The 21471-nt window shown below is 53.8% G+C and overlaps 1 protein-coding gene across 4 annotated transcripts in view; it reads right to left on the reverse strand.

Moving 5' to 3' along the window:
* Positions 1–2553: 2553 nt before the first annotated feature.
* The window catches only part of Adgrg1 (adhesion G protein-coupled receptor G1), a 30137-nt gene continuing 11219 nt past the window's right edge, over positions 2554–21471 (reverse strand). For 2 of the 4 annotated variants that reach the window (XM_052166609.1, XM_052166611.1), the window contains exons 2-14: positions 14346–14420; positions 13436–13858; positions 11750–11882; positions 11195–11342; positions 10772–10903; positions 10196–10312; positions 9806–9851; positions 9475–9578; positions 8533–8651; positions 6962–7233; positions 6119–6227; positions 4684–4952; positions 2554–3895 (exon numbers count right to left, since the gene is read on the reverse strand). In XM_052166609.1, coding sequence (XP_052022569.1) covers positions 3765–3895; positions 4684–4952; positions 6119–6227; positions 6962–7233; positions 8533–8651; positions 9475–9578; positions 9806–9851; positions 10196–10312; positions 10772–10903; positions 11195–11342; positions 11750–11882; positions 13436–13858; positions 14346–14409 — 2067 coding nt within the window. In that variant the 5' untranslated portion in view covers positions 14410–14420 and the 3' untranslated portion in view covers positions 2554–3764. Of the gene's footprint in view, positions 3896–4683; positions 4953–6118; positions 6228–6961; positions 7234–8532; positions 8652–9474; positions 9579–9805; positions 9852–10195; positions 10313–10771; positions 10904–11194; positions 11343–11749; positions 11883–13435; positions 13859–14345; positions 14421–21050; positions 21168–21471 lie in introns of those variants that run through there. The other 2 variants (XM_052166610.1, XM_052166612.1) reach the window with 2 other exon arrangements.

The raw sequence follows: 21471 nt of genomic DNA on the forward strand, positions 1-21471 counted from the left end.
TGTTAAACAGCACTAGCACGTGATAGTTATCAGTTCTGTGAAGTGACAGTCACCCTCCCCAGGCTGGTCACTGCTGGTCCAGGCAGGAGGAAGAGGAATCATATGTGCACATACTCACAAACACACATGCACATGCTTGGGGTAGATACAGGTGGAGCCTATCAGTCTGCTGACCCCAAGAAAGTCATGGATAAGGTCAGGCCCTTGGCTGTGCACAGCTACTCAGATGAATAGAAGAGGCGCAATACTGTCTCCTGTTCCTGGCACCCTGTCAGGTCTGAGCAGGCTCTTCCCCACTTTCTGGGTAGCTGTCCAGCTCTGCCCCTTATCTGTCTGTCTCCCCTTCCTTCCACATGGTCCCCTGCTGGGCCCTTTGGATCTGAGGGGGTGTGGGAAGGGATACAGGTCACTCTTGTTCTATGGAAGGCGGGGGTGGGGAGGGATATGGCCTAGAGTCCCAGGTCAGAATCCAGAAGTTCCTGTGGCCCCTAGCTTCCTCTGACAGGAAGATGGGAGCCACTGGCCTGCCTCTCCCGGAGCCAGCCTCCCCTAGATACATGTGGCCTTCCTCCCAACCTCAGGCAAGGGCAAGGATGCCGTGAGACAGTGGTTCCTGATATGCTGGGACCACCCATGCTGGCTCCACGGGTCTCATGGCCACATGAGAGAAAAAAAAAAAGGTGGTGACCTGCAGGCAGAGGCATGGCGTCCGGTGTTCCTGGGAGGCCAGCAAGGGCTGTTAGAGAGGTGGGAGAGCGAGGCCCTGCAGAGCTTCTAGAAAGACCCCCTGAGGCTAGGTACTGGCCTGGGATCCTTTGCAGAGCCTTGGGCCCTCACATTTCAGGACTAGCATCTGTCATGTCCCATCCTATCACCTGTCATCCCAGCTTATCCCAATGTCTTCAAGTCAGCAAGGCCTCAATCCCATTGCCAGGCCAGCCGGCATCACCTGGCTGTATCCCAAACCAGAAAAGTATCTTTAGAGACTCCCTTGCTTGCCTTAGTGGGAAGGTAAGTATGTTGTCTACAGACTCTCGGCCCAGAAAGAATCGCTCCAGCGAAAGGAGGCCCTGAGAGACATGGGGACCCCATCTCCAAGTCTGAGCCACCCTCAAAACCAGAGGTTCAGGAAAGAAATTGGGGATGGGGCTTTCTGCCTGTGAGAGGAGAGGGGACATCAGGCCAGGGCACTCAGCAGAGGGGCTTGGGGAGGTCTGGTTCTTTCCTTAAGGGAAGGAACATAAGGTCTCCAAAAAAATCGGGCATGGTGGTCCATGCCTTTAATCCCAGCACTGAAAAGGCAGAGGTAGGTGGATCTTAGTGACTTAAGAGACCAGCCTGGTCTACACAGTGAGTTCCAGGACAGAGAAACCCTATCTTAAAATAAAAAGCAACCAACCAAGTAAACAAGCAAAGGAACTCCAAAGCGGAAGCAGAGGCTAGCAGAGATGTGGAGGAAAATTGGAGAGAGACCTGGGACTTCCATGGGCCAAAGTCCAGACAGGTCTCAAGTCTGCCACATTCATGCCGCGCTGTGGCACTTACCTTGTCGAGCCCAGAGTACTCCCACCTCCCCCTGGTGCAGTGTGGGGTGAGGGTGGGAGCCGGTGGCGTGGTGGACCTGGGCGAATCTCAGACTTGGAATAAAGAGGACTTACCTCCCGCTTCCCTTCATTCCTTGAGAGTCTCACTATATAGCCCAGGCTGGTCTGGACCTCTCAATCTCCTGCCTCAGCATCTCACATGCTGGGACTGCAGGTGCCACCACACCCTGCTTTTTACTTTTTTTGGGGGGGAGGGTTTCAAGACAGGGTTTCTCTGTATACCCTGGCTGTCCTGGAACTCATTCTGTAGACCAGGCTGGCCTCGAACTCAGAAATCTGCCTGCCTCTGCCTCCCAGAGTGCTGGGATTACAGGCATGCGCCACCACCGCCCAGCTACACCCTGCTTTTTATACCTCTTTGTACTTGAACCCAGATGGGGGCAGTCACATATAACCCAAGGGGGACAGACACCTGGGGCATGTCTAACCTGTGCCACATTAGCCGGGAGGACGGACCTGAGGAGCAGGCTAGAAGCTAGGTTGGGAGAAAAACCGAGTCTTTTTTTTTTTTTTTCCCAGCCCAGCTGTTCCAGACAGATGGTCAAACTGAACCTTGGATCACATGACTAATTAAAATCTGAACTCATCTCTCAAGAGTGACCTCTTCGTTGACGCTTCGAAGGTTTTGTATATGCCAAAAATTCTAAGATCAATGGCTTTGATGAACCAGTCTGGATTCCCCGCGAAAGACAACTGATGTGGCTACCCAGGTCTCCCCACATGCCAGCAATGTCCAGCCACAGCCAATGGTCACTGCTGACACGCCCCTGCCCTGCACCACCCCAGCAGACACCAGCAGGCCATGTCTCTTGTTTTCCTGAGAAAGTGTCCTCAGACCCCTCCTTTCCCGCATTTCCCTCTTTGCCATTTCCCAATTATCCCCAAGACACCTGACTCAGCAATACTAGAAGTGGGGAAAAAAATAAAATAACTGAGACAGGCAACTCTCTAAACTGTGTTGCTTTGCCGTGGCATTAGATAACAGCTAATTTTTATTTCTCTTCTCAACAATCTCCTACAGTTTCCAAACTCTCTACAAAGAGCTTTAATATCAAAAGACAAATGAACTGGTATTTAAAAAGAACATCCTCCCCACCCTTAAGACTGAGGTTAAGATGAAACGCTGCCTTCTGCAGGAAGTCCTCCTGGATTCCCAGCCCTGTGCCTAAAGCTCCAGGACTTGGTGAGCGCTTTCGGGGGGCCGCTCACTGTACGTTAGGAGGACAGAATTCACGATAGGCAGCCCAGTGTCTTCCGAGCCACCTGCAGGGATTTGAAGACCACTTCTCAGGAGAATATCAAGTTGACCAATGTCTTGGTCTTCAGAGTGCTGGGTTGAAAGCGGGGCTGTATCCCACAGTTCTTGCTAGAGGGAGGCTTCAGGAGAGGTGGAGGCCCCTCTGAGGTGTGAGCGTAGGTGAGGCAGCTCGGAGAGAGGCTCAGACAGGCTGGCCTGGTTCAGCCCAGGATCCTGCCCTGAGTCAGAGGCCGAAGCCCACACAACAGACAGGAGTTTATAGCCGGCACCAGGAAACTCCTGGGAACTACTACCCCAAATCACAACATTGGTCTAGGACCCCAGGCTGCAGATGGAGGGCTAGGGGACCACAGAGGAGGGGGTGGAGTGGGAAATGAAGAGGAGGGTTTGCAGACAGACTGGGGAGATGCTCAGATCCTGAAAAGACTCTGCCTCCAAACCTTCTCCCAGCCCATTTACTCTCAGTGCCACCCTCAGGATCTGCATGGTGACCCCAGAGACAGAGCAGCAAGGGCCAAGGCAGCTGTGTCTCAGGCCAGACGTGTCAGCTTCCTTCAAGGTCTAACCCCAGCTTGGGCCTGCAGGTCTCAACACCCAGCATTAGCTGGGCCCAGAGGTGGCCAGAAAGACAAGGCCTCAGCTCCAGACTGAAACGGCTGTGAGGACAGCCCCACAGACAGAATGGCAGTGTGCTTCTGAGCCCTTTGGGGACCAGAGTAGTCCCCAAGGCAAGCTGGGTATCTACCTACCAGAGCAACAGCCCTACCCCTTTCAAGGACCAGGGCCTTCTCTAGGATGCCACTAACCAAGAAAGGCTGGATGGGCACAGCACCAGGCCACAGGCGGTGTAAGCAGACTCCATGCATGTGTCCCCCCCGACGGGGAGGTGCGGCGGTGGTGGCCTAGATGCGGCTGGAAGAGGTGCTGCCGGAGCTGATGGGGAGTTTGGCGATGTCTGAGTTGCTCTTCAGAGGGGAGGGGCCGCCTTGGGCCTGGAACCGCATGGACCAGTACCACAGGAAGATGAGGAAGCCTGTGGGCAGTGAGACACATGCGTTACCAGATGGCAAGACCCTCCTGTCTGGCCCTTGTTTCCTTCTCAGAATCCCTCTGCTCCAGGGGTCCAGTCATTTACTCAGGGCTCTGGAGTCACTCAGAACGACTCAGTACACTGTGGCATATCAGGGGTTCAGTGTTGGCCTAGGTCCCCATGCCTCACAGGGGACAAGATGAAATGCCTAACCACCAGATTTTAGAATGAATCTCCTCATCCCAGTCTACCCCACGGTGACTCCATTGGCTCTGATGTGACCACACGGGCCTTGTTCAGTCAGCATAGCCAAATATGGAGGTGGATAGGCCTTTGTGTCTGCGTATGAGAGGCCCAGGGTAGAGGGGTGTGGACTCTGCTGGTCCCAAGCTGGGGGCTCCAGGATCCTGATTCTGTTGCTGATCACCCGAGAGCACCGTCCACACCAGCCCGGGTGCTACACTTGTCATTGCCTACTCTCCCACTCTGAGTCTCCTTGGCGGCTGCAATCTTTCTTGACTACACTGTCTCTCTCACGAGAACTGAGCGGCCAGCTCAGGATGTAACCCAGAGGCTTCTCATAGGGCACACACGTAAGTAAGTGTCCAACAGAGGCCTGTCCTGCATGCGGCCTGGAGGTGCTCATTTTGGAATGAGACAACTGAGGTCCAGAGAAGGCAGCATTTGGGGTCCCGGGGGCATCTCCCCTTCCCGCTCCACCTGTGGACAGCCTACCAGCTGGGGGGGGGGCAAGAGCTACTGAGTGGGGCCGGGGCCCTCACCACGCCTACCTTGGAAGGAAGTTATGATGCTGAAGAGGTAGAGAATGACAAGCTGGAAGGTTCCAGAAGCAAAGGAGAAGAAGACCAAGGCCCAGGGAAGGCCGAGGACCAGGCTGAGGCCCAGCAGAGTCAGCACATGGGGCCACTTCTGGCTGTGTGGGCGGAGTCGCAGGATCTGTACCACCATGGTGGCCAGCATAGCCAGGTTGAACAGGAACACCAGACTGAAGAGGCCCAGGTTAGTGACATAGCTCACCAGGTAGTCCCGGATCCAGCACCTGGGCAAGAGTGAAAGGCTCGGCTCAGCTCAGGAGTGGGAGCAGCAGGGCCCCGGAGGGTGTGGGGCGGGGTGTCGGGACCGCTAGTTATGTACAAGCACCACTGGCCTTCTGTCATCTTAAATGTTAGTTTTTTAAAAATGTACTTTTTATTATTTTTAATTCTGTGTATGTGTCTCTATATGAAGATGTACATGTGTCCCTCGTGCACATGGAGGCCACAGAGCTCAGAGGTATCTGATCTTTTGGAACTGGAGTGTTGAAGATGGTTGTGATTTAAGTACTAGGAACCAGACTCAGATCCTCTACAAGAACACTGTGCACTCTTAACCACTGAGCCATCTTTGGTGTCCAGTTACCCAGTCAGAAAAAGGAAGGTATTAAGAAACCATGTTATTGCGGGGCGGTGGTGGCGCACGCCTGTAATCCCAGTACTCTGGGAGGCAGAGGTAGGTGGATTTCTGAGTTCGAGGCAAGCCTGGTCTACAGAGTGAGTTCCAGGACAGCCAGGGCTATACAGAGAAACCCTGTCTCAAAAAAAAAAAAAAAAAAAAAAAGAAACCATGTTCTTGCCGGACAGTGGTGGCGCACGCCTTTAATCCCTGCACTTGGGAGGCAGAGGCAGGCGGATTTCTGAGTTTGAGGCCAGCCTGGTCTATAGAGTAAGTTCCAGGACAGCCAGGGCTATACAGAGAAACTCTGTCTCAAAAAACAAAAAACAAAACAACAACAACAAAAACAAAACAAAACAAAGAAACCATGTTCTTGACAGTATGAGGTTGGGACAAACCCACCAGGCCTGGCATGGGGGTACGGGGGTATTTGGGGTTCTATGTCATCAACATAGAGTCAATGGAAAGCATTCTTCCCTGGCCTGGAGCCCAAGCACTCTGGCTCTTCAGGCCTGGTTTCAGGATGGTGCCACATGAACCGCAGTGTGCTTAGAAGTGAGTTCACATGCTCTCTGCACCGCAGGCCTCCATCTGCTTCAGAACCAATGGATGTGGGAAGGAAGCCTGACAGGCTCAGACAGAGGCCAGGCTCTGGGCAAGGGCACCTGACCGCTGAAGGGCACACTGGGTCCTTAGTCCTGGGCTCTGACCAATTAAGGCTGTCCCCGCCCATCCCTCGAGACCCACACTCCTGTCCCTGCCACCGTCACTCACATAGAAGGGTAGATGACACGGTCTGGAGTCCGGCGCACAGCTAGGATGATGGGGCCATAGTTATTCACGTCCACCAACGCTACCAGAGTGACCAGGAAGACAGGAAAACCTGCGGACAGCAAAGGGGACACTCTGGCTCCACCCTCTGAGCCCATTTTTTCTGCTCCCAGTGGGGCCGGGTTGGTCCTCTCTGTTTCCTTAATGGGTAGGCACTCTTTCACTGTACCCTGTCCCTTTCCTGGGTCTCCCAGGAGAAGAGGCCTGTGGTACCCCTGTTGAAGCATGGTCCAACAGGGAGATGAGGGAACGATGGAGCTGGTGGGGGACAGCAGTGAGACAACTCTGGCAGAGAGGACGTCTGCCTTGGCCTTCCTGACTTGCTTATAAGTAGAAAGAGAAAGTTTATTGAGGGAGGACAGAGCCAAGGATGCCAGAGTCAGCTCAGGCTTTGTAAATCCTGGGCAGAAGGTGGGCAGAGGGACACAGGAAGAGCCAGCCAGTGGGGTGTGGGGTCCGGGGGTATGGGGAAGTCAAGTTCTGTGACTGTCCAAATGACTCATGCCATGAAATTCTGGGCCCCAGTCTGACTTGAGTAGTACGGGTCACAGATGAACTAAATTGTCACCAGCCAAGAACAAAAAAAATGCCAAAGCTATAGAGACTCTGTCATGGAGTTTACAGAAGATCTACAGGCAGAGTCGCTGCTAGAGTATGTGTCAGATAGAGGAACTGGCTGATTCCCCAACAGGGGAGGACAGAACCTGCTGTCTGTGCTTGGCCTGAAGCCTAGTGGATAGTGGATGAGACAGTGGGTTCCGGGGTCCCCTCTCCCCTGCCACTTACCCCAGCCCACGATGCTCAGCTTGAGCAGATAGCTGGGCACGTAGGTCCCGAAGACCTCCACCACCAGTCGGTAGAGATTGTAGCCCTCCAGGCCCATCCAGGAGAGGCAGGCAAGCAGGGAGAAGTGCAGGAACATGGCGCTGGTGCGGCAGGCTGCTTCAGAGCCCGTCAGTGCCACAGGTTCGCTGAGCAGGAAGCTCACATCCAGCAGGAAGACAGCCAGCAGCAGGTTCATGTGCACTTTGATGGTGTAGTCACGTGACTTCTTCCTACTGGGACCATGTGAGTATATGCTGGTGGGCTAGCGCAGCGGCCGGGGCATGGCCCTGTCCTGTTCCTCTTCCTCATCCTCCTCTTTTTTTTCCTCTTTCCTCTCCCCTTCTTCCAGGAAGTCTTCCATGTCTGTTCCATGACTGTCTACCCATGTGGCTCTGAGTATCTGGGGATATCTGCCCAAGAGTGCAGTGTGTCTCTGTACCATGGGGTTCTAAGGAGTTCCAGAATTTCAGCAAAAGACACTGCCCCACCATAACTATTCTTGACGTACTCTTCTATACTGCCCTGGGCTAGTCCAGTCCACCTCAGAATGCCTCCTCCTCTACACAGTGGGAGGATGGATCTGGCAAAAGGTCTGATGTAGAAAGTACTGTATTTCTTTTCTTTCTTTCTTTCTTTTTCTTTCTTTCTTTCTTTCTTTTTCTTTTTCATTTATTTATTTATTTATTTATTTATTTATTTATTTATTTATTTATTTTGGTTTTTTGAGACAGGGTTTCTCTGTATAGCCCTGGCTGTCCTGGAACTCACTCTATAGACCAGGCTGGCCTTGAACTCAGAAATCTGCCCACCTCTGCCTCCCAGGCACTGGGATTACAGGCGTGCGCCACCATTGCCCGGTTGGAAGTACTGCATTCCTGTTAGTCCCCATGCCCCTGCCCCTGTGCTCAGTGCTCTGCCTACCTCAGCCTCCACAAAGCCAACAACTGCCCTCTTCAGAAGCACCTGCCCAGCCTTGGGGGTGTGTACCTGCAGATGCACCCCGCCATGATACACCCGCTTTCAGCCCCCCCTGTGCCCAGCTCCACCCCTCCTCCAGGACAACTGAAGACCTGTTGAGTGTATCCCACAGCCAAGAGTGTGTCTCCTCCACTCAGGCAGGCCCGGGTCCTAGCTGACTTTAATGGAGGCTATACCAAACATTGATAATTGGACAACCTCTGTCTGTCACTCCCTCACTGTGAGGTCTCAATGTCTGCTGCCCTCTTTGGACAGCATGTGGCACGCGGACACCCCGTGTGAAATCGCCTAGTTCTGTTTCCATCGCCATTATCATTGTGTTATTACCCTGTGTGCCCTGCAGTCTGCATTTTGACCGTGCAGATCCTTAGTGCTAATGCTAGATTAACTGATATTATTATTATTGGGGTACAACAGTCACAGAGTGTGGTGGTCAGCAGGGAGCCCACCCATAGCTTCCCAACGATGCACATATTTTGGGTGAAGCAAGCCTGCACTGTAGGAGTCCTAGTCTACAGGAATGAAACGGATCCACTCTGCTTCCTCTGGCCTACCTGGAGTAGAGGTAAGCAGCAATGGTGAAGACACAAGCAAGAGCAGAGATGACACAGCCCACGTAGGACAGGAGCGTGAGGTAATGTTTGTGAGTGGCTTCTACCTCCACGGATGACACCTGAATGGGGACAGAGTGGCAATCTCAGCAGGGTCCCCTCCCCAGTGGCCAGCATCTGCTCCTGGCCAGCTGGGAGCTAGCAAGCCCCTCCCCCACATGAATACCCTCTTGGAGGCCTCTGCGACTTCCATCCCAGGAAGTCTCTGACCCACACGGCAGGAACCCTCACCCAAGAAGCAGGCTCTGGTCAGGTCTGAGCCACACAAAACCCCAATGGAGGCAGCTTAAGCTGGAGATTGTCCCCTGGAGCCCCAGTTGTCAGCACAAGCTCTGCTCAGAATCAAGAGATCTCCTAGGACCACTGAGGCTACATCAGCCCTGAGGCCTAGGAGACGCTTGCCCCGTGTGCTCAGAAGAGCTGGTGTTGGGCAGAGTCTGTGTATTTGTTGACTTAGCATATTTTCCCAAGGTGGGTTTATCAGGATATAGCCACAGTGTGAGCCAACAAGACTCCTTATTTCTATGATATTCAACATAAGCTCCCCAGCTTCTTACACAAAGGGATTCTGGGAGCGGGGAGTCAGGTCAACAAAGCCTCTGATATTTGGGGAATGCAAGAGCCCATCTTAGTGGCTTCCAGTGGGGGTGTATAGGAACCATTTTCCTGGCCCAGGCCTGCAGGTTGGGAGCAGGAATCTGCACGTTCATCAGACACCAACACTGTAGGGTACTTAACCTCAGCATCCTTCTAAGTAGAGTGATGACCAGAGCTATCTTGGCAGGTTATTTGGGATTAAATGAGGAAGCCGGTTCCAAGTGCATAACACAGGACATGGGCTTGGCCTGTGGCGGGACTGCAGGGGGTTCTAGGGGAGACCCCTACCATCAGCACTGCAAAGTAGGTCAGATGGTTGCACAGGCAGGATGTCTGTGTGTCTCTGCTCACTGTCTCACAGCCCGCACTGCTCCAGCTCCCAGCGCCGCTTGCTGAGGGGAAAGCACAGGACTCTGGTCAGCCCCAGTCTTCAAGACCCCACCCACCACGCCCTCCACACAAGACTGGGTCACTGCTGCAAACGTTTGCTCCACCAGCAGATCCCCGCTTCCATCGTGCCTTCCCGAGCCCATGTTCTCCAGAAATCCATCCCTGGGGCTCCTCATCCCTCCTATCCCGACAATTCCACATCTTCCCCTAGAGACCCCGCCCTACTCACATGTCGGGTCTTCAACCCAGAACACGCACTGCAGAGTCACGTTCTTCTGTAGGGACAAGAAGCACGGGCCGCCATAACTCAGCCTCTGTTCCTTCCACAGCCGACTCCCCACTCTGTGTTCTCTTTGGTCTCCTCCCATATTCCCTCCATTGCTTACCCTTGGCATTCCCTCCACAGTCTACCTTTCATTCCTCCTACCGCCCACCCTTCCTAGTCTCCTCAGCACCCACCTCGCAGTCCCCACCCCCAACCCCAATCTGGGACCTGGCTGTTGGGCACCCTCATCAGCAATCTTTCCATAAAAGACAAGTGAGCTGGGAGAGACAGGAAGCAGACATGTGTCCCAGCGGGAAGGGACCTTGGCCTGGCAGTTGGCTTGCTCCCACTTACTGGCTGCGGCTGGTGCTGGAAGGTGAGTACCACAGGGTCTGAGAGGTTGGTGACCTTGGTGTTCTGCACGACAATACCCAAGACCTTCTCACCCAGGACTTGGCTAGAGTTCTTGTCCTAGATAGATGAGGTTGGGGGCAGGGAGGACGACAGGTCAGAGGTTTAAGGATGAGAAGAAAAGCTGAGAAGGCCTCACCCACTCTTTCTAGACTACTGTCACTCCTAAGTGCCTTGCTGGTCATTCACACTGGAGTGAGAACAGCACTGTTCACACCTCTCCCAGGAGGTTTGTGCATTGGAGTGCCCTTTCTGCCTTTATAGGAGGGGCTTTGGCTCCTGGAGGAGGAGATTAGCCACTGCCTCTCTGCCCTATATATGCATGTATATATATAGCCATATGTATATATGCATGAATATATATGTATGTATATATATATGTATATATACCCATATGCACATATATGCGTGTGTGCGCATGCACGCGCTCGTGTGTGTGTGTGTATGTGTGTGTGTGTGTGTGCGTGTGTGCGTATATGTGTGTGTGTGTGTGTGTGTGTGTGTGTGTAGACTCCATACCTGAAACAAAGCTTGGCTGCTGAAGTCTACGACCAGGAGCCTCTTGGCGGCATCCCGGCGACGGCCTCTGGTCTGCTGGAATACGGCCCGGGGAAGCAGCACCGAGTATGCCTGGACCTCACTCTGCAGCTCCTGCATATCGAGGACCCTCAGTTCCTGGCCCAGAAAATGCCCCAGATCCCCCCTCACACCAAACAACCACCTTCTAAACACTGGGCTCTGGGCCACCCCACAAGGGGCCAGGCAGTCAAGTGGCAGGAGCTAAGGCTAAGAGGTGGGGTCTTACAACCTGGGGCTTCAGACACCAGCTCTCCCTGTAGGCTGAGGATTGTCCCTGGACCCAGAGAAACCCAAGGGGTGCCCCTATGCTGTATGGCCTGCTCCAGCCTGCCCTTCTAGCCCACCCCACCCTAGGGCGCTGACCTCCTGCTGGGAGTGGATTTGCAGATCCTCTAGCCCGGCTGTGGGTGGCAGCTTCCACACTGTGGCGTTGACCCGGTCCTCCTCAAAGGATAGTGTGTCTCCCAGGAAGCTCACAGAGGTCAGTTTTGACTCCAGGTTCTGTAACTGCCTGGTGTGGGGAGAACATGGCAGGTGACAGAGGGAAGTAGGGAGGGGTGGTCTAGATATATGGGGTAGATACGAACAGAGAGGCAAGGGGGTCGAGGACAAAGGACACAGATAGCCTGGTATGGAGATACAAGGGAGTGGCAGCGAGGGACAGTGCTTTGAAATTCAGTTCATGCCCATGTCCCACTTACGCCTCTCTCTCTCTCTCTCTCTCTCTCTCTTTCTCGGGAATTCAACGTGCCAGACTCCAAGATAGAGTTTCTTGTAGGGAAGAGGTTGGGGATTGCATTGGTATCTGTCTTTACTGACAACCAGTAAAGGGAGGTCCAGCCTCAGAGAAGGTTTCCTAGTTCCTCCTAGCCCAGGTTAGACCTTCCATGATCCCCTAGGAAGGTAATCCACACTTACTGGCTGATGTACGCTGCGGAGGGCCGCTTGGAGGCCTTTCGAGGATGCTGCAGGTACCTGCTAAGCTGCTGCATTTCCTTCTTGAGATCACACATGTCCACAGATGCATTGTGGGAGGCCTTGTGTGGGCCGTCTGGGGAGGTAACAGACTGCCTGAGGTTGCCGCCTAGACCCAGGGCCAGCATATGGCACCCACAGAAGAGGGGACCAAGGGTGCAAGAGGCAGAGGGGGCCACAGGTCACAGAAACACGAAGCCAGCTAAGGGGGGGGGGGGCTGTGTCTCCTCGGGCCTGCTGCGCAGGAGCACAGAAGGCTCTGAGGGACCAGACCCAGGCAGATCTCTGTGGGAACTATACGGGTTGTTCGTGCCAGCTGTGGGGACCTCCCAATCTCTAGCTTCTCTGTCTCTACCTGAGCCCCTGGGAACTTGGGTGTCTCTAGGAGGAGTCCCCAGTAAGAAAGCATCCCTTTCCTGACCCACAAGGCCAGCCCTCCCTGCTTTCCTGACCTTTTATCCTCTTAATTCTCCCAGCCCCTGCTAGTCAGCTGCTAGGAGGTTCACATCCCAGAGCTCCAATCTGTTAGTTGCATAGCTCTCTGGACCCCAGTTTCCTTTCCGTTGACACTAGGGTCTACGGAAATGCCTACAGTTCACATTACTTCTACCTGTGCTTTGTTTTTTAATGATTTAATTAATTAATTTGCGTGTGTATGAGTGTGTATAAACATGCCTTGTGTACACACTGGGTTCCTGCACAAACTGGAGGAGGGTATGGGGGGGGGACCCTGGAACTGAAGTTACAGATGTTTGGGGGGCTACCCATTGTAGTTGCTGGGAACTGAACACCATGTGCACCTGAGGAGGCAGACCTGCTGTTCTGTAAGAACAGCAGATGCTCTTAACCACTGAGCCATTCCTCCAGCCCCTGCGCTTTGAACAGAAGCTGGGCCTTCTGGATGGAGTGTGGCTCTGGTGTTACATTCCCAGGTCAAGCTGTGCTCCCCTACCCTCCTCCCACTGCATCCTGACCTTTGCGTGCATATAAGCATGACCCCCAGGGTGTGCACTGCATCTCAGGACCTATAAGTAATAATCTCTTTCTCTCCATCCCTTGTTCTCTGTGATAATTAGTATTGATCATTTACCTGACAGGAACCATGTCTGTGAGGGATTATCTAGTTTAGGTTAACCGAGGTGGGAGGATCCACTCTACAAGTGGGCAGCACCATGACCTGGGCTTAGGACCCGGGCTATGTAAACAGGAGGGAAGCTTGCTGAGTAGAAGTATTTATCTTAGTCTGTTTCCAGACTACGGATGCAAACGACCAGTTGCTCCAAGCACCTGCCACCAGGATGTCCCCACCATAATGGAGTGAGTGTACCCTAGAACTGGGAGCCCAAAGAAACCATTCTCCCTTAAGTTGCTTTTGTCAGAGTGTTTTATCATAGAGAGGAAACGTACCTACGGTGCTCTCCTAATGGCTGAAGTGATCTTAGATCATAACAGGGACAGGCAATCGGTCCAATCCTCCCCTCCCCAGCCACCTTTCACAGCTGTCCTCCTGCTAGAGGATACCCAGGTTCGGTGACCACAGCTGCTGTCCGAACCCAGGTCCTCCTCAATGGGCTTTCCACGTCTTCTGTGACTCCCATCCCACCCTCACCGTGTCCCCTCCAGCCTTACTGTGGAAGGAGAAGACGAAGCTCGCAGCCCCCGGCAGGCTGGTGTTCTGAGGGATCTGCCAGGAGCTGACAGAGGTGGCGATCAGCGGGGCTCCCTGCTTCACACTCTGCTCCTGCTTCTGGAAGCAGAGGAGTCTGGAGGCTTGGCTACTAAGCAAGTAATCGTTCTTCCCGTAGCGCAGGTGGAGCCTCCCAGTGTGGCGGCTCCAGTAGAGGCAGAAGTGATAGAGCCCTCTAGGCTCTGGGAATAAGCGGGGAATGTTTGGGACTGCCGGGAAGGGGGCATGAATCGTGAGGGTCTCCTCAGTGTTCCACACGGAGATGTGAGGCTCTGAAGACTGATCGTAATGAAGGTTGCTTTGTTGTGTCTGGTTCCGCTGGCCACAGAAGCGGAAGTCTTCTCGGGGGCTGCCGCCCTGTGCACCTGAGGAGGCAGAGGCTATAAATGGGACCAGCCGTGGGCAAGAACCTGGGACTCACACACTTTCCAAGGCTCTGTACTTCAAGGGTCTACAACAATGTATCTATCTGTCTACAACAACATATAACAATGTTATCTATCTTGCTAGAAACTTACTGGTTTCAAAATACCAAGGGGAAAAAAATAAAAGCAAAGATAAAGAATTTGTTTCAAAGTCAAAAGCCAAAGTTTAATGGAAATTATTTAATTAATGAGACCATGATTGTATTAGACTGTGGGACACGTGTGCACTGTTCAAGAACACTCCCTGTAAAGGAGACAGAGGACGGCACTATCCCAAGCTGCATCTAAGAAGGAAGAGATGCCTGTTTCCCCCCAAGGCGCCCTCGGGGGCTGCTTTGCAGACCCATCCCTTACCCAGAGAGTCCGCACACAGACACCGAGGCATTAGACAAAGTCACACCAACCCCAGAGCCCCAAGAAAGCCTACCTTGCACCAGAAAGAACAGACTCAGTAGGAAGTGGACCATCTGCCGCTGCACCTGGACAGCCATTATATTCCTACCTGGAAGAGAGTGAGAGCATTATGACTGGGGTGGGGACGAGGACAGGGGACAGGGGAGGGGCCAGTCCTACAGCAGGAGGCCTGTGTATGGATGGGAGTGAGCTAAAGGTCACACAGAAATGGTCAGGCCTCTCCAGAGCAGCAAGAGGCTATAAATAGGCACAGTCACCGCTCTGCCTTTTTGCTGCTCTGCCACATGGTGTAAGTGGCTCACAGAGGGGCCCAGAGGTCATAGAGTGGCCCTGTCTAGATCTACCTGAAGCCACCATCCTGCTTCTACCAGGTCTAGAGGACACGCAGGGAAATGAATGGGCAGTCTGAGTTTTTTCCTGGGAACCCTGTGTCACAATCCTTGAGGCCTAGCTAGTTACAGGAAGCTCGCTTCTGGGACCAGTCATAACTACACTTGATACCCCCACCCCTTACCCCACTGCCTGGATCTTTTTATCCACACACCACCATCGGACACAGTCCCTCCTCATTCAGCCTGGCCACATTCTGAAACAGCCTCGTGTAGAGGCGGAAGCAGTGAAGCCACAGGGTAACTCTGTGCAGTAGAGAAGGACGTTTCCTGTCATGGCCACCAGGGGGAGCCAGCCACCAGGACCGGAGAGGCTGGTGGCAGAGAGGTGTGATTTAGCTTCTCGGTGCCAGAGAGGATTTGTCTTGCACTGATCCTCCCCAAATGGCCCTTGAGAACAAAAGAATCAGGGAAGGGAGCAAGCTCCCCCTCGTGGGAGGGACACCATGAGGCTGGATCACCATGGCAACCCAAGAAGAGATCAAGCACAAACAAGGGGTGACTGCCCCTCCACTTCCCACCTTTGTGGAGCCACTCTGAGGAGAAGCAACCCTGTTGGCATTCTTGGGGTTTGAGGAGGAGGAGGTTTGTCACTTGGATTTCTTAGTAGAGTGGACTCCAGAGCCAGACCACCTGGATTCAAATCCCTGCCTCTATATTTTCCGAGCTGTGTGTGTCCTTAAGTTAGCTACACCATATTTGGGCTTCATTTCCCTCTCTTGTAAAGAGGATTACAAATCAAACCTACCTCAGCTGTCACTGTGAGAATTAAGTCTACTGCTCACCAAAAAGGGCCTTGACCTGGGGTTCGCACAGGGTTCCGCTGAAGTTAGATTGTCCCTGGGTACCTTCCGTCCACTGCACTCCTGTCCCTGACCCTGACCCTGACCCTTTTCTCCCAACTCCCTAACCCTCCTGAGGAGGCCGTGCTTCTCTCTTCAGGCCTCTGTCCACTGCAGGTGGCCAGCTTGGCCTTCGGAGCACTTGAAGGGAAATTCCTAGAACATGAGCCTCCCTTCCGGACAGAGTATCGGGAAGGCTGTGACCCCACCCAGAGAACTTCCCTCCTCCTAGCTGGCCCTGAATGTCACAGGCTGCCAGGATCTGGACAAGGCGGACAACTGGGGGATGGGAGGAGGTCCTCTTCAGACAGTTAAGGGATGGCCACATGGGTCAGGAAGAATACAGTCCTATTTATCCATTCAGCAATCCCCGCCCGAGCCTCTCCCAGGCCTATCGATATATATGCACCTGCCACCCAGCCTCACACCCCAAACAGTAAGGGCAGTGTCAGAGGATGGGACCCCAGTGCCTCCTGGAGGCATCCCACGACCTGGTTACCCAAGTCCCTGCAACCAGCCGCAGAGGCCCACCTCCTGGGGACCACCTTTGGCCTGTGCAGATAAAGAACGGCAAAGCAGACCAACCTCAGCCACCAAATGTCACCTGCCACAGCACTGCCGGAGCCAATGGTTACTGAGGCTGGTTAGCAGCCCCACCCCAAGAGTAACAGCAACATCTGGAGAGTAAGCCCTGTTCTGGGTTTACCATTTTACAGATGCGGAAACTGAGGCCAGAAAAGGGCCATCTCTCCCAAGAGCATACAAGGCTGCTGCCAAGCCCTCTCCTCCAAACTTCCCAAGGAATACACCCCTCTGGCTTAGGATCCCCCCAAAAGAAAACCAGGAGCTGTGGAGGTCACGGGCACACAGTAGGCACGCCCAGCCCAGAGAGAAGTTGCTGGACTGACAACCCCTTTCAGAGTGCCTGTTGTTCTTGACCCCGGCTTCCCGTAAACATGCTGAGAACAGAACACGCTGAGCCAGCCGGACACAATGGACAACATCACAGGGTCCCTAGGGGTTCCCCAAGACAGGGGGGCTGAGGCTGTGTGAGCCCCCACTATTCCTAGCATGATTGGTTGCTGGGGAAAGGGCTGGGCACGGTGGCAGTCGCAATATTAGAGCTCACTTTCCCTCCCGAGGCCTGAGTCACTTCCCCTGCCCTCCTATGGGGACCCGCGTCACCTAGATGCCGCCAGCTCCTGGAAAATCCATTTCCTCCTAGATGGAGGTGGAAGTTGAACAGGAACTAAGGGAGTTCTAGATTAACCCTTCCTGGATTGCCACCTCCTGTGTCAAGTGGGACCTCTTTACACCCACTAGGGTTACAAGTTATCCCAAGGGTGTCTGTCAGAGGCCTTAGGCCTTGCTAGGATGTGTTCTTGGGTTCTGAATGACAGATTTCCACTGTGAGCTTCTGCTCAAAGCCCAAGGCTCCAAGAGTATCCGACTTCCTCAGATCCATGCATGGCCCTGTGTGCCTTCCTGCCAAGGGCTGGTTTCATCAGAGGTGTCCCAAACTGGCACTGCACTGGGACCCACCCCAGGAAAGATACTTTGAAGGACATGGCCTGGGTCTTTGCACCACAGCTCAGGTGGGGCCCAGAGTCTGGCTGTGGTAGTATCCGGTGACTGACAGGCCACACGTGGGGGGGCAGGGGTACCCAGCAGCCTAGCAAGGATCTGCTACATTTACTCAGCTGTCAGGACAGCCAGAGATGGAGATAAAACCAGGTAAAGGAAGGAGAGAGCCAACTAGTTTCCTGGTCTGAGTCTCCTGTGACCGACCCGGGGCCTGTCTGTGGAGGCTGAAGAGGCCTCAGCTTATCCTCAGCTACTTTCTAACACAGGGCTGTAGACTGTGTACCTTGGGAGCTATGGAGACTCAGGGAGAGGATGGGAGACGAGAGGAGCCTTCACAGTCTGAGCACGCAGAGCTGCGAGTGCGCGTGCCCTCCGAGCCCATGTGCGTGCACTTGCAGTGTGCACTGGATGAGGAGGAAGGGGAGGACGGTTGGCGTGGACTCCAATCTCTGCGGAGGAAAGCGACTCAGACACACATCCAAGGCTGGAGTGGGAGTGGGGCACAGGGCTGAGGGGATCCTCCCCCAACACCTTCCAGGCTTGGCTCATCAGTACAACGCCCCACTTACAAACACCACTTATCCACACGTTCAAAGGAGCCGGTTACCAGACCCAGGGGACTGCGCTGCCCCTCCGCGCTCAGTCAGGGCTCACTTGGCTATGACCCCAGCTTCTGAGCACACTTGTAAATGCTGGACCCTGCCTTCTGCATCGGCCCCGACTCCACGGCTGGGTGACTGACACCCGAGCCAGCTGACCCCTTCAGAACCTAGCCCTCACTGAGAAGGGGTGCTGGGGTCACAGGGCAGTACTGTGACTTCAGGCCTCAGGAATCTGTCTAGACTACATGATAATAAAAATCAAGTTGGCACCTGCCCTGGAGGCTGGCAGGTTCCCAGGCCTTACCCACTATGGCAAGGCTCACTTTCTGTGGTGCTTGTTTGTTTGTTTTTGTTTGTCTCGCATTTAGACCAGGCTGGCCTTGAACGTGCAGCAATCCCCCTGCCTCAGCTCTTCTGGCACCAGGATTACAGATGAGCTATCATACTCAGCATGGCTGCCATATAGGCCCATATAGGATCATATAAGACCATAGAGGTCCAGATAGGTCCAGATAGGACCAGCTAGACCTAGCCTTGCTATAGAGGACCGCTCAGCTAGCACAGACCTCACCTTCTTGTGATTTCTTGCCAACATCCATGAGCTGCAATACCCTCTGGAAGCCCTGCCAGCACCGTGGGGAAACTGAGGGAGGAGGGGAACTGTAGGCATCGAGTGCCAGCCCAGGCACAAAAGACTCTAAGGTCTCAGCAGCTGACCGTTCTGCAGCTTCCTGTACCTGCAGTTAGACATGCATGTGGGGGAGGGGCTAGGAAGGCTAAGGAGCATCACCAGGCAGGACCGAGCTAGCCTTGGTTACTTCCTTAACTACCCTCACCCACAAGGCCCTTCCTGTGGTGCTAATATGAAACATTTCCACGGTCCTGAGCTCAGGCCTCTGCCTCTTTCCCAGCACCATGGTGACCAGTAGGCAGCAGACGAGTATGGAGCTCAGCAGGCCTCTATCCAGAACAATGGAAGGGACTCTGGAATCCAGGTCCCCTTCAGTAAGCACTGGGTGCCAGCAGCAGCAGCAGCAGCAGCAGCCTTGCCACAGAGCAGCCCAGGGTCCCAACTCTGTAGCCCACTCACCTTCCACTAACTCTAAAACAATGCTTACCAAAGGCAGGGAGCGAGCGAGCGTTAGATGCAAAGGGCTTACATCACAGCCGAGATCACAAAGCAAAGGAGCCGCCATGACATGACTCAAACCAAGTCCGCCTGACCACAAAGCAATGGTTTCAACCCTGTGGTTACCGTGTCCCTTCCCTCCCTCAGTCTCCCTGGCCTTACAGTGGGGGAGCTTGGTACCTATCCTCTGATTAAAGAGACCTTTGGACCCTACTTTCTCTCGGGCCTTAGCACAACAAAGACGCTGTTAAATCCCACAAGCAGAAACAGCATAAAACTTACTGAAGCCATTCCCCAAACCAATGGGGCGGGCCCTTTTAGCACAGACAGCTACCTGCCATTCACGTTAAAAACAAGTTCTCGGATACCTTAACACAGACGGCAGCCGATCAGCATGGCTTCATGTAAGTGCACACATGTGCACACACATGTACTGTCTCCCGTCCCTTGTTTTCTGAGCTGTCCCCAAGGCTATTAGGTAGCAGGAGACAAGAGCCAATGAAGCCATTTAGGTTGCAGTGCTCCCCAGGGCCCCTCATCACCATCTCTGACACTTCCAGGCGACAGGTCCCCCGTGAGCCTGGGGTGCAGTCCGGCTGATCCTGTCTCCCTTCCCCTGCAGTAAGTAGCAGCAGCGGCGGTGGCAGCAGCAGCGGCAGCTGCGTGTGGGCAAACACCAGTGCCAACAGTGCCGTACCTGACCCAAAACAATCCGATCCACTACAGCGATCCATTGCCCTACCCAGCGAGGCCTATGTTCTCATCTCCAGCAATAAGACGCTGCAGGAGGTGAGGAACAGGAGAGTTTGGGGATGGAGATGCTCAAAGCCCCGAGGAATCTTGGGGCCAACTGGAGAGTCTGAGAAATTACAGGAGAGGTTGTGGGGTAATGCCCCGAGGACTCACACCTCTCATACCATAAGTAGCATAGTATAGACTAAGGAAGGCTTCGGTGGTCTGGGGACTCTGGTACCAGCCCTGGTCACTTCTTGTCCCTGACTGTTCTGAGCCAGGTCAAAGCCAAGTGTCCAGTACGCAGTCACACAGTTGTATTCAACGAGTCACTGTGAATTGCCTTTTGAATTGGTACGCAGAGCCAGGTGGCAGCAGTCACAGCGAGGCCACCTAAACCCGGAATCCTGAGCTAGCCTGCCTCTCAGTGGGCCTCAGTTTTCTATTTTGTCAATGTGCAACTATGACCCCTGTCCTCTGCAATGGGAGACTATGATCGCCATCTTTGTCCAATTTAGGGTAAAGATCAGGGAAAGATCTACCTTGGAGCTGGCAGTGAGGGACAAAGAGGGCATGCAGCCCTGGCCAGACTTTCTTCCCTTTCAGACCACAGCAGTCTCCATGTCCCCTTGAAGTTCCTCTTTTCCCATCTGCTTTCTTGAGTTGCCCAAGGCCACCCGCTGGCTTTCTGGGGGGCTGCACTGGGCTGCCCTGCACCAGGCAAGATGCCCATCTGTGGACTGTAGGATCTTTCTGTTCCCAAGGTCGGCTACCAAACCTCCCTTTTCTCCTCCTCATTCCTGGCCCAGAGGCTGCCAGCTCAGAGACACAAAGTCAGGCAGCTCCCAACTCTGGCTGAATCCAAGGCCCGGCAGGGAGGAGACGGGAGGCACCAGCCAGAGCCCCCTCCCTGGGCACACAAAGGTTCTCTCGACTCCTCTGTGACAAGCAGGTGCCTGCCCTTTCAGCAAGACAGCTATACTTATAAAATACAGCTTCAGCAATACAATAAAATACTTCAGAAAGGCAGGGCAGGACTCAAAAAGCTTTTTTGAGCCATTAATACATTTATGTGCTTGTGTTTTGCGATGGTGTCTCTCTATGTAGCCCAGCCTGGCAATGAACTTCTAATCCTCCTGCTTCAGCCTCCCAAGTGTTCAGATTACAGGCCTGAGCCACCATTAACATATTTAATCTTCTTTAAAACCCATGAGAAAAAGCCCATGACCCACTGAACAGATGAATATGAGGCCCGCGGGTCACACAGTGAAGAGCGAAGGTTTTCTGGGAATCCAGGCTAGCTCCAGAAGAGGCCCAGTCTTGAATTGAAAGCTGACCTGCTAGTGAGAGCCTCTCTTAAGTCACAGCGAAATGGTCTCCTTGGGTTAAGGAGACTGCCATCTGCACAAGACCCCAGTCCAAGGGTCTGCATGCACTTACCCAGGTGACAATGGATCTCAGCTCCTCTCTGCTTCTTCCCAAAGCTGCCGCGTTTCCAGCTCTCCTGGTCCAGTTATCCCCCCACCAGCCTTCTCTGAGACCTATGCCGTGACCACAGCTACAGGCTACCGCCGCCGGGACTCAAAAATGTTCAGCTAGAGAGGGAGGGAGTGTGGCTACCCATAACCACTTCCTGATGGCTCTCCAGGCTGCTTGTGTCCCCTTAGAGGGCCAGCTATGATGCCCCCAGGGTCCCGACGAGCCACCACCATTAGCTACATGTCAGTGTCAGAGGAGGGGGGAGGGAGGATGCAGGGTTACGGGAGAGAGAGCGAAGAGAGGAGGCTGTGGAGGAAGGAAAGGAGATGGTGGGAGGGGGGAGAAGGGAGGGAAAAGGAGCCAAAAAGGAACAGGAAAGAGT

This window comes from Apodemus sylvaticus, chromosome 21 (assembly GCF_947179515.1).
Source record: "Apodemus sylvaticus chromosome 21, mApoSyl1.1, whole genome shotgun sequence".
In the NCBI taxonomy this organism is placed as follows: Eukaryota; Metazoa; Chordata; class Mammalia; order Rodentia; family Muridae; genus Apodemus; species Apodemus sylvaticus.